Source organism: Halichoerus grypus, chromosome 3 (assembly GCF_964656455.1).
Source record: "Halichoerus grypus chromosome 3, mHalGry1.hap1.1, whole genome shotgun sequence".
In the NCBI taxonomy this organism is placed as follows: domain Eukaryota; kingdom Metazoa; phylum Chordata; class Mammalia; order Carnivora; family Phocidae; genus Halichoerus; species Halichoerus grypus.
The window spans coordinates 66,308,121-66,320,622 of NC_135714.1; the positions used below are offsets into that span (position 1 = coordinate 66,308,121).

Consider the following 12,502-nt stretch of genomic DNA (forward strand, 5'->3'; position numbering starts at 1 on the left):
AAGTGAGTCATAGGCTGAGAATAGAAATGAGCTGCATTGTAACCATCTGCAAAAGCTTCCCATGAACATCTTTATTAGAGGAGTGGGTGACAAACTATTCCATGAAACACTTAAACTTTAGAAATTTATTTGTGATTTCATGCATGGAACTTTTAAAGAAGTAAGGGGTATGTTCCATTATCTTCCCATGCTGTGGGAACATTAAGTTGGTTACTGTACTGGGAAAAATCACAGCTGTTCCTTTGAGTTATAAAAGGTATGAGGGTAGAGACCTGGTCTTTGTTTTCTCTTCTTTTTTTACACAGTGCCTGGTTCAAGACCGTAAGTAATTTTTTTTTAAGGTTTTATTTATTTGATAGCGAGAGACAGGAGAGAGGGAACACAAGCAAGGGGAGTGGGAGAGGGAGAAGCAGGCTTCCCGCGGAGCAGAGAGCCCAATGAGGGGCTCGATCCCAGGACCCTGGGATTATGACCCGAGCCGAAGGCAGATGCTTAACGAGTGAGCCAGCCAGGCGCCCCCAAGACCATAAGTAATTAACTGCTTGCTTGATAAGTGCTTTTTGATGGTGAGGTAGAGAATCCTAAGGAGATTACCTTGCCCGTTTAGGTCACAGGGCACTTCTTTTTTTTACATTGTAGCAATTATTGTATTTAATATAAGACAGCTGCCTTTCCTGGCAGGTGAACATGATGGCAGACCTTGTCTGGTATTTACTTATTTTTCCTGTGGGGTGCCTGTGGCAGGGCGTTCAGCCCCTGGGCAGGCATTACGCCCAGTACTAGTCCATGCCAGTCACACGTTGCATTGATAAGCCACTGTCTCTTCAAGGAGCACAAGCTAAACCCAACACAAATTGTGAGTGTATGGTGATAGGAAGAAAATAAATCCAAACCTTAGTTCTAAACTCTTGTCTCATTTCATTTCCAAGTCCACTGGTATTGGGCTTCCCTCCCCTTCCCCCCCCATTTTAAAGGCAATCTCAGGAAACTTCCACAATCCCACAAGACCCTGCTTACCCCCTCAGTGTCAGATAGTGTATGGAGAGGAATGACCAGCCTCCAAGGCATCCAACAACCACCGCAGGCCATCGATGAAACACTTACCTTAAGTAGGCACTTCACACCAATGTCTGACTGGAAGGTTTTACACAATAGCCACATGACAATCCTGCTCTAGACACTTCCCCCGTGTCTGCACTTTAAAGCACGGTTTTCTGAAATCTCTAGCCAAAAGCTATGGCTTTGTTTCCTTGATCCCCTAGTTAGCAATTTCCCCCTGAGTGTAAGATGGCTCTTTCTAGGTTGTTTGTGCAAATAAAAGGTACCGGCTGGGTGAGGGTAAGTGGACTTTTAAATGCTCTTTTAAGTAAAATTTGAAGCAAGAGAACAGAAATCTGGACATGACTTCATCACGGAGGTTCTGTGTCACCGGAAAGATGAAGAAAGTGACCAACCGAGAAAACTGTCTGTCTGGGCAGGTGTGTCACCGTGGAAAACCTTGGTTAAAAAATACTCTAAGTCACTTGTTTTCCATCTTCTTTTTAATTCAGTTCTCCCACAGGGGATTTAGCAAACCTCTCCCGTCCTACCTCAGCCCATAAAAATCCAGCAGAGCAACAGAGAGTTCTGTAAGCTCCCCAGTGAGGTCAGGGCGACTCACTGGATGGACATATGTGCAGAGGGGCATGGAGATTTCTGGGGATTGAGAAAGGCTTCTCACTCCACAATCCTTCCCCAAAAGTCACATGGGAAGTTCTCTAACAGGGGAAAACACATTTTTAAAGTTAAAGAATAAAACTGGGACACCTGGGTGGCTCAGTTAGTTAAGCATCTGCCTTTGGCTCGGGTCATGATCCTGGGGTCCTGGGATCAAGTCCTGCTTTGGGCTCCTTGCTTGGCGGGGGAGCCTGCTTCTCCCTCTGCCTGCCGCTCCCCCTGTTTGTGCGCTCTCTCTCTCTCCCTGACAAATACATAAAATCTTTAAAAAAAAAAAAAAGAATAAAAATGTATCTTCCCGGGGTGCCTGGGTGGCTCAGTCGTTAAGCGTCTGCCTTCGGCTCAGGTCATGATCCCAGGGTCCTGGGATCGAGCCCCACATCGGGCTCCCTGCTCTGCCAGGAGCCTGCTTCTCCCTCTGCCACTCCCCCTGCTTGTGTTCCCTCTCTAGCTGTCTCTCTCTCTCTCTGTCAAATAAATAAAAAATAAAATCTTTAAAAAAAAAATGTATCTTCCCTTAGAAAGTGATTAAGCTCATTCATTTATTTATTCCTTCATCTATTCACCCAACACTGGTATGTTGAGCAGAGGCTGTGTGTGCCGGGTCCTGCGGAGGCAGGGGCGCCACAGAAGAGCTCAGAGCCTCATGGAAAATGCAAACTTTTACAACTCTAATGACAGCAGGATTTGAGAAAAGCGCGGGTGATGGAAAGTAGTGGGGGAGAATACGCTACAATATGAAACCAGAGCCTTTTCAGGGAATGGAGGTGACACCAAAGAGGGAAAGTCATGACAGGGAGTGAAGGAAGCCCCTGGGGTAGAGGTGTTGGCTGTCCACAGCCGAGCCATCTTCTTCCTTTGAGCACAGCCGGGGTTTTGTTTGCCTCTTAACCCCACTCCTTCCACCCCTAGCACATGTGGCTGAGTGGCCAACCTTGATCAATCCTTTGCCAATGACCGGTTTAACAAGGCACTTGGGACATAATCCTGCAAGTGAGACTTGAGAAGACATAAGCTGTGAGGCGCCCAGGAAAGATTTTCTCCCTGATGAGACATCAGGAAGGGCCATCCTCCGGGCACCTGGGTAGCTCATGTCGTTAAGCGTCTGCCTTCGGTTCAGGTCATGATCCCAGGGTCTTGGGATCATGTCGGGCTCCCTGCTCGGCGGGAAGCCTGCTTCTCTCTCTCCCACGCCCCCTGCTTGTGTTCCCTCTCTTGCTGTCTCTCTCTCTCTCTCTGTCAAAAAATAAATAAAATCTTAAAAAAAAAAAAGGGACATCCTCTGTCTTCTTCTGCAGGACAGTGCTGTAACTCCCCCGGGCAGCCTGGCACTCTGGCAGCCATCTTGTAGCCACGAAAAAAACCTAAATTCAACAGGGCCCCCATGACAGAAATAAAACCTGCTCTCTGATGACAGGAGTGCCCTACCTCAGAAGTGCCCTACCTCGGGATTTGTTATCGGATGAAATTAGAAAATTTCCTTATCATTTAAGCCACTTTAAGTTGAGTTTTGTGCTGTCTGTGGCCAAAAGCATCCTAACTGATACGACTTACTTCATAATTTTGTGGAAGACAGCCCTCCCCTGAGGCCTCCTCACCTTTACCAGTTCATCTGTTAAACAGACAAGCTGAATTCCCAAGGGCCATGCACAGAGCCTTCCTGTTATTTTTCCCCAGCTCTATTCATGAAAATAAAATTAATTTTCTAGCCCATGAATTAAACATTGCTGCTGCCGGCTGAAAGATTTTAGCAACAGCCTTTTGTTGGCAAGAGAAGCAGGATCCCGACATGTTCTAAAATAAGCTACAAGAAGGCAGAAGGGTAGGAGGGGAGGCAAAGGGGAGGAGGCCATTAAAAGGAAGAAGGAAGGATTGCCAAATCCCACTCATGTCCGGCTTCTCTGAACTGTCAGCCTGTGGCTGGACTTAAGGGAGTGCTTCTCTAACTTTAGCATGCAGATGAATCACCCGGACATCTTAGGAAAAGGCGGGTCCTGATTCGATAGGTCCAGGATGGGGTCTGAACATCTTTATTTCTAACAAGCTCCCAGGTGATTCTGATGCTGCTGGTCGACAGACCACAGGCTGCCGGGATCCACAGAGCCCTCTAACCCATCCTAGTAAGCTGCAGAAATGGGAAGCAGGATGTAGGAAGGAGGACTCACCATGCCTGAAATGAGGGCTAGTGAGAACCAGCTATTTAAACTGGGGTTCAAGGGAGGAAGTGAGATAAGGACAAGCCCCCTACACACGTGTACCTTTTAGAAACAAGGAAGAGTAGCGAACAGGGGGAAAAAGCCTGAGGGAGACGCCCCTCCCCACTGGCCCCCTGCTCCAGGTGTGTGCCCCAGGGTCTTTCCTGGAAAACTTCAGACTCACTCATCCCACTGGCAAGTGTCTGGTCTAAAAATTTTGCTCCACACCATTCCATCATAGCAGGAATTGTTGGTGTGTGTGATGGACTGAGAGGGGAAGGTGAGAGTCAGGTGGAGGCAGAAGGGCAGCCTCTCCGCAAGCCCAATCTCCTGGCCCTGCTGCTCCTGGAGAATCTTCCTCACCCTGGATCTGGCCCCTGACCACCTCCAGCCTCGCTGGACCATCAGGTCCTTGAACCACCCTGCTCTGTCTGCCTTCCCTCCCCTCAGAGCTCTGCCCCCACGCTTGCCTGTGGCCACAATGCCACTTTATCCAAACCCCTGCCGGGCACTGTGCAGCTGCCTCCTCCTATGGGGAGCCTCCCCATCTCCCCCAGGCCGGGGCGCTCTAACTAAGGCTGCCTCACTCTAATCACTGGTGCACCTGTCTGTCTCTCCAACTGGGCTCTAAGTGCCATGAAGTCCAGGATCGCGCCGGCGCCTGGCAGGGAATGAGTAAGTAACAAATATTATTGAACAAGGGAATTAAATAATGGTTCTCAGCCCAGTTGTGCACCAGAAATATCTGAATGGTAAAAAACAAAACAAAACAACAAAAACAAAAGAAGAAGAAGAAGAAGCCAGGGCATCCCTCTTAGAGATTCCAATTCAGGAGGTCTAGGTGAGGGCCGAGGCTTCCAAAACTTGTAAAGGATCCCCAAATGATTCTGATGTGCAGCCAATTTTGACAATCACTGGAATGGAAAAAATGAATAAATTCGTGGATGGATGAATACGTGACCGCATGTGAAACCATGAGGACCTCCCTCATGGCCACTGGCGCACATAATGAACAAAGGATGGGCATTCATGAGGAGGACGGCCGGTACCTGCTGTTGGGGCCACCAGCCCGTTGCCAGAGGAAAGAAAATCAGAGCCGAGGGCCTTGACCCCATGACCGGCGCTTTCTGACAATGAGCGGGCAGGCTGGAATAAGGCTCAGCCTCCAAAGGGTGAGCTCAACAGAGGGAAGGAGAGGAGGGAAGCGCTACAGGAAAAGTGTGCAGAGGCCCGGGGCTCACATTTCCTCTGTGCTGGCTTCCAGGCCAAGTTCTTTTCTTTTCTAATTCCAGTGTAGTTAATATAGAGTGTCATATTAGTCTCAGGCGTACAGTATAGTGATTCAACACTTCCATATATCACCCTGCGCTCATCACAAGTCAGGCCAAGTTCTTTACTGCATTGTTTCATTTCACTCCAGCTGCAGCCTGATGTCCTACTGGGTACTATTAATTACCCTCATTGTGCACTTGGGGACACTAAGGTGAGCAGGGTGAGTGAGCTGCCCAAGGCTGAACTTGGGGGGCTGGGTTTTGATCCCAGACCCTCACTCCGAAGCCCATCCTCTTAATCTCAAGGCTAAGAAACAGTGTGCGTCCCAGCAGCGACAGGTAGACCACATGCCAGAAACTACAACATGTCAAAATAAACACTCAATGAGAATAATGTCACCCAAAGACGTTGTTGTGTTTTACAAAATCTTCAAGGAACCACCACGGCTGTTCACCTTCTGTAAATCGATCAATGGCTCTTCCAGGAAATTATTATAATTGTATACCATCCACAAAACTGGATACGGCAAGAACAAAAGTGTTACAGCAAGGTCATGGTTGAATAGTTGGATTTAAAGGCTGTGCCTTATATTTGCGCCACAAGTGCTCCAAGCCCCAGACCATGGAGCCCCCATTGGGGGAGGGGATGCCAGTCGATAGCACTGAGTGTCTACTCTCTGGCGGGCACTTTCACCGGTGCTCCAGTTCTTCAATCACCTTTCAGCACAGTGCTCCTGTCCCCCTTTCATGGACGAGGAAGCCGAGGCTCACAAGCTGGAGGGGACACGTATGAAGTTGAACCAGGGGGAAGTGCCGGGCTTCCAGCCCTGGTTTCTACTCTGCAGCACCACTCATTTCAAGATCACAGGATAGTCTGCAGTGACCTTGATCAGTTTTAGAAAAAACTGAGTTAATAATGTTAACCTCAGACCTATATTTATGCTTGTTGGGACTGTGAAGCCAGCAAAAGCGTACTCCGTTCTCTGGTTTTGCGGCAGGCCAGCCTTGAGTGAGGAGGCGCTGAGGGCCTGCCCATTTATTAAAAATCCAGGAGTTGCAACAGTGGACCGGGAATTACAGGGCTTAAAAGGAAGATTCATTTTGGGTTTTTGGGTTTTTAGTAGTTTGAGCATTAACATTTCCAAAGCCAAAGCAATCTTTTCCATGCAAGAGAGGCAACAAGTAGAGTTCATTGTGCAGCGAGAGGGCCTTTTCCCCTTGTACTGAAGAAAAAGAGCCAGTATCAGGACCAATAATGATAGCAGCTAATAATTATGGAACACCAACCAAGGGCCAGGTACTGTGCGGTGATTTACACATAATCTCAAATTTAGCTCTCACAGCTTCATGAGCAAGAGGTATAAATACACCCATTTTACAGGCAAGAAAGCTGAAGGTTAAAGATGTTAATTTGTGCAAGGTCATGTAGAAGATAAGCAGGAGAGCAGGGATTCATGTTCAGATACATCTCTCTCCTAAGCCACGCTCACCCTACAAAACCTGGAGGCAAGGCAGAAGTCCGAGGCCAACACCTTCTTGGGGCTGCCCAACAACTTTAGGGACTTGATAGAAAAAGAAGCACAACCCACAAAGACATCAAGACCATCCCAAGTCCTGGAGGCAGGTAACTCGATGCCTGACAGAGAGCTCCTCTTTGGGCAACTCTCAGAATTGCACAGAATTTGATTGGTGGACCAGCACTCTCCAAACCCCAGCCTCTCCGGATGCTCCCATCCCCCAGACTGTTTTGTTAACCCGTGCCTCCTCTCAGCTTCCTCCCCAGAGGCTAAACCCCACTCCGGAGAGTCCAGCAAGGGCACCAGGGAATTCCTGTGCAGCCTCAACAATGGCCATGTCTGCCCCCAGGCAGGATGGAGGAAGGGAGCAGAGCAGATGACTGCTTCTCATGCCTCAGACTGCCACTTTAGTTTTCCCAAGGGGGGGGGGGAAGCCATGACGTCACCACAGGACACATTTAGGGGCCTCCGATGACACTTAGAAACCAGAAAAGTCCCTGACATTTCTGGAAACCAATAGCCAGAATGCCTGGAAACAGGCGAGGCCAAGCTCCCTGGAAAGGAGCCCAGGACTCTTAACACCATGACTGCTGCTACTCGCTCCTCTCTTGCACTCATCTTGGGATTCAGGGCATGGACTAACTGTGCCTTTGGCCCCAAACTCTTAAAGCAGGCACTTCTGTGAGCTCAGGCCTTCAGGTGAAGGTCTGTCTTCCAGTTGGAGTTTGCATTCTGTCCTTGCAACTCATAAACTCATCCCTCAGGTCCTGTGGGAACCGAGAGCATTCTGTTCTGATAGGCTGCCCACTCAGAAAAGTGCGAGTGTAAGAAGGGAAAACAACTTGCTCTGGCCCCAAGGAGAGTCATTAAAAGGTGGGGGACTGGGGCGCCTGGGTGGCTCAGTTGTTAAGCGTCTGCCTTCAGCTCGGGTCGTGATCCCAGAGTCCTGGGATCGAGCCCCACATCGGGCTCCCTGCTCGGCAGGAAGCCTGCTTCTCCCTCTCCCACTCCCCCTGCTTGTGTTCCCTCTCTCACTGTGTCTCTCTCTGTCAAATAAATAAATAAAATCTTTAAAAAAAAAAAAAAAGGTGGGGGACTAGGCAGTGGAGGAGGCTGGACTGAACAACTTGATGGATCTTTCATGGATGACATTTCACCACTCCACAGATTACTCTCCACACGCCGCACACCTAACACAGTCTCTACTGGGTGCACTGCATCGACGCCTCTTGTTTCCAGGGCAACCTCACCCAGGGTGAAGGGTGGCAAGCAAGGGATGGGCTAAGCCTATTTCCTTAACAACTTAGGTCCCTGAACTGGATGAGCAGCCCGTTAGTGCATGAACTCGGCCCTAAAGCTAGGCAGAACCAGGGGCAGAGATGGTGAAACAGGGAATCCAGTGGGGGGAATTGGCGGGTCAAGACCCCAGGGCTTCCACTGAAAATAACCCTACAGATCCTAGCGCTCAGCACAACCAATCTCAGCTAGTCTCTGTCTCTTTCTTCTCACACAAGATGGCCATCAGAGAAGATTCATTTGATTGGAATGTATCTAACTCGAAATTTTGGACTTTGAACTACAACAGCCACCCCTGCTCTTTTTTTTCTTTTCTTCTCTTTTCTTCCTTCCTTCCTTCTTCTTTCTTTCTTTCTTTTTTTTCCTTAGTGATACAATGAAGCACAGGTAGGGAGAGAATCAAGATTCAGAGAACAGAGCTGATGAAAGGGAGCTAAGGCTTCAGAAGACTATGCAGGGAGGTACAAGAATGGGGTTTGGCATCATCACCCACAATGGGAAGCCAGATTCCTCAAGGTGTGGGCTTCTCTGGGGAAGCTGAAGGCCTTAGGGGCTGAGGTAGGTGTCCTCTGGCCAAGGTCTTTCAGAAACAAAGATTCTGTCTTCACCACAGGTAACAGCCTGAAAAGGGCAGAGGCGACTCAGCAAGCCTGGAAAGGAGGCCTCGTCCTTGTGGCTCCTGAGGGGGTGCTAGGGTCGGCAGGGTTTGGGGGCTGTAGGGAGCAGAGCCCGTGGGTCCTGTGGAGCTCCAGACAAATACAGAAATGGTTTAAGTGCTCACTTCTCCCTGAGTTCTCTCTGACACTGCGTTATTAAGGCTAAGCCCCAACTGGCTGGAGGCAGGTGGGCTCTGAAGTCCAGTGGCATAGTTCCAGCCCTGGAAAGGAGCTCCATGGAGGCTGGGGGAAGGAGGGGGGCCATAAGGGCTTTAGCTGATAGTGTGGGGGTATGGCCATGAAGCAATGGCTGAACATCTTACAATCTAGTCATTTGGAGATAAGGAAAGAAGGAAGGCAGAGAATTAAACCAAGACATAATCACAAAGATGATGGTGAAAAGGACACAAAATTGAGAAGGTGCACTCGGTGGGGGAGGCATGAGCAGGGGGCTGCCAAGAGCTTTTAGGGGACTTAAAAAGACTTCAGGGGCAGGCGCCTGGCTGGCTCAGTCCAAAGAGGAGCAAATGACTCTTGATAAAGGGGTTCTGAGTTCCAGCCCCCTGGGCTGCACGCTGAGCTTACTTGAAGGGGGAAAAAAGGTTCCATAGATTCCCAAAGACTCCCAACCCTCTCACCATCCATCAACTCCGCGGTCCCTCTCTCAGCCACACCCCCTAAGAGTTATGAGGCTCTGGATCGATTTGCTTCCAACAGCAGGGGCTGCAGGGTTTCGAGGGAAGGCTCGAAACTCGAGTGGCCTTTTATCAACCCAGGCATTTGAAGCTGGCAGTATACCAAATAAGCTTTGCAGAAAGAAGTCTTCTTATTTTCTTCCTTTTCCCCTCTGGAAATAAAAGTAGGTTGTGTTTCTCTCTGCCCCCGGGCCTTGGAGATCCCCGAACCTGGAGCTAAAAGGGCTTCTTGGATTACCTCATCAAATTCTCAGCGCAGGCTATCAATGCCTGCGCCTTCTGTCCTGGCTACCGCCCCTGAGGTGACCGAAGCCCAAACCAGTCACTGCGACCAGGGGGACCTGCGAGGTGGTTCAGAGGCCAGCGACTTGAGTCGTGTAGGGCAGGCACTGAGCCCCTGGGGCGCAGGAAATGGGGGAGAGGGTGGGTGCAGCCGTCCACTCCTGGGCTCCCCCCACCACCAGCAAGGATGGGGGTGCTAGGACGGAGGGTGGTGGGAGAGTCAGAGGTGCGGCGACAGACCCGCACTGGCTAGAGAAGAACAGGGCCTGGAGGAGGCTCTGCACGGCCACAGTTATCGCTTGTGCTGGGGGCAGACCGATCTCGCCGAGGGCTCGGGTTGCTCGCCAAGAAACTTCTGGGACCGTGTAAGTGCAACTGGGCATAGCAGATCATGGAGGGGGCAGGGACAGGGGCCTGTGCGGGCAGGAGGGGAACCGGTTTCTTCCATCTCTTGCGTGAAAATCAAGACTGTTTCTGTGCCGGGTCTCTCCACCCTCCTCCACTCCCTTTCTCGTGCTTAACTCGGCCCCAAGGTCCGTGGCCCGTGGAAGAGACGGAGAACCTGAAAGGCGGCAGATGGGAGGGCCCCCGGGACCCGCACGGGCGACACAACGACCCCGCCTGTCTTCCCTCCGGCGAAGCCCAGTTCAGCCGGCGCCCAGTGTGTCCCCTGGCGCTCCTCTGCGCACAGCGTGGAGCCGCAGGACTCCGGGTCCCTCCCGCTCGCCATCCAGGAGCCGGCAAATGCGCCTACTCAGCCAGACAGCGGGGGAGCTAGAAGTTGCAAATACCTGGACAGAAATACCAGCCCGTCCCAAAGGCCCGACAGCTGCAGGTTAAGGGAGCGGGGCGCGTGGGAGAAGCGAGGGGCGAGCGGAGCGGCGGCCGGCGACCCCGCGCGCCCCGGCGCGGCCTCGCCACGGTGCCCGGGGCACAGGGGGCGCCGGCGGAACTTACCCCAGAGCAGAGTGAGCGGCTTGGCTGTGGGGATAAGCGCCAGGGAGTACACGGCCCCCAAGTGGAGCAGGCTCATCAGGACAACGTTCCTCCAGACGATGTTCTGCCGCGGCCGGCGCGCGCCGGGGCCCTGCTGGCCGCCGCCGGCCTCCGAGCCTTCGACCCTCGCACGGATCTCCTCCTTGGCGTTGCGGAAGGGGACCTGCGCCCCGTCGGCCGCCGGGCCTGGCATGGCTGGGAGAGGTGGGCGCCCGCGGCAGCAGGCAGCAGGCAGCAGGCAGCAGGCAGCAGGCAGGCGCTCGGCAGGCGCGGAGCTCTCCAGTGGGGGCGGGGGCTTCTGCCTTTTGTTGGGGGGGTGGGGTGGGGAGGTGGTCTCTGCACTCCTGTCCCCGCCTTCCCTTCCCTTCTCTGCTTCCTTCTCTCTTCTTCGGGCTGTCAGCGTGGACTAAGAATGCAAAGCTTGGCGCCCGGCATCTGTTGCTGGCGAATCACCCAAGCGGCTGCCGGGGCCGAACTCGGCTGCGAGGAAGAGGAGGCGAGCGCCAGGGGCGGGAAGGGGCGCGGAGTGGGCGGAGGGCGTGTGGAAAGGGAGCGGGAGGGAGCACCGGGAGGGAGCACTCGGAGGGAGCCGAGGAAGAAAGACCTGCATAGCTACAGCCAATCAGGATCGCCTGTGGGGCTCTTAAAGAGGAAGGCGCCCTCCTGGCCTCCGCCGCCCGGGCTTCCCAGAGCCGGACGCGCGAGCCCGCTGGGCTGGCGGCTGGCCCCCTCCGCCCGCGGGTGGTGAGATGGGGCTCCTCCGACAGGGAGCTCATAGCACTTCTGTCGTTTTTGTGTGCTTCTCCAGTGCCAAAAAAATACCTTTGCCTTTTGAAATGACTTCCCCCCCCCCCCCCGCCTTTGGAAGCCACAGTCCACTCGTGTTGGAGAATTTAAAATACTTGTCTGGAGTCGCAACACGTTAAGGCCATATCCGAGATGAGAACCAGAAGTCCGCGCGTCTGCCGGTTCGTATGGCTCCTCGGGCCGGTGGAGGGATGAAGGCAGCTGCTCAACTTTTAATTAAGCAGCTGCAGCCAGACACACAGTAGGTGCTCAGCTAGTGCCTATTAGATGATACATACACGATTTAGTAGCCAACAGTACCCTGCCCCTCGCGCAGCCCATCATCCGCGCAGCTCTGCTTATGGCCTATTCTGGGCTAACCAGCGCACTTCCGGACTGTCTCCTTAGTCCTCAGTTGTTGGAATACCGTAAAGTCAGCACCATTGTGAATGGGGCTTTAGAAAAATCACCCAGAACATTCCAAGGAAAATTAACCCGTGAAAAAATTTGTGTCTGCTCATTCTTCTCTTTGTCGATAATTTAGAGCTGCTTCAGAGGGAGCCCTAATTGTACAGAAATGCTGAGAGGAGTGAGCTGGTCATGTCCCAAGCAGGTGTGGCTGCACCTACAGGCTGGTAGCAGAAGAAAAAGGCCTCAGAACTGGAAGTCAGGGCCTCTGAGTTCTAGCTCTAAGTCAGTGCGACCCAGCTCGGCTCTCCGGACACAAATTTCCTTACGGGGAACAGAATTCATTTGTACTCTTTCTCCCAACTTGCAAATTCTGTGAATGTGAGTTTGAAGGAGTACCATTATGTTGACAAATAAAGCTGATTTTTGGATTACCCATTGTTAGGAATCCTTTCCAAGATTCTGGGAAAGGGCAAAAAATTACAAAGAACTGACTGCCTGAAAGGGCCATATGTGAGCATCTTATTGTTAGCCAACCTGAACCAGTCCAATCAGCCAGATTGAAATAATGTCTGATTTAAAATGGAAGCAAGGTATGTTGCTGTGGAATTGGGGCCACTGAGGCAGTGTTATGGTGGCGCTTCAGATGGAGCTGAAGTCATAGAATGAAAGGAAATTTGCCTG

General features: G+C 51.8%; 1 protein-coding gene across 1 annotated transcript in view; it reads right to left on the reverse strand.

Annotated features, from left to right (window-relative positions):
* SCD5 (stearoyl-CoA desaturase 5) overlaps positions 1–10,870 on the reverse strand; it is a 155,210-nt gene extending 144,340 nt beyond the window's left edge. Inside the window, exon 1 of the mRNA XM_078068838.1 lies at positions 10,586–10,870. Coding sequence (XP_077924964.1) covers positions 10,586–10,817 — 232 coding nt within the window. The 5' untranslated portion in view covers positions 10,818–10,870. The remainder of the gene's footprint in view (positions 1–10,585) is intronic.
* Between the last annotated feature and the right edge of the window lie 1,632 nt (positions 10,871–12,502).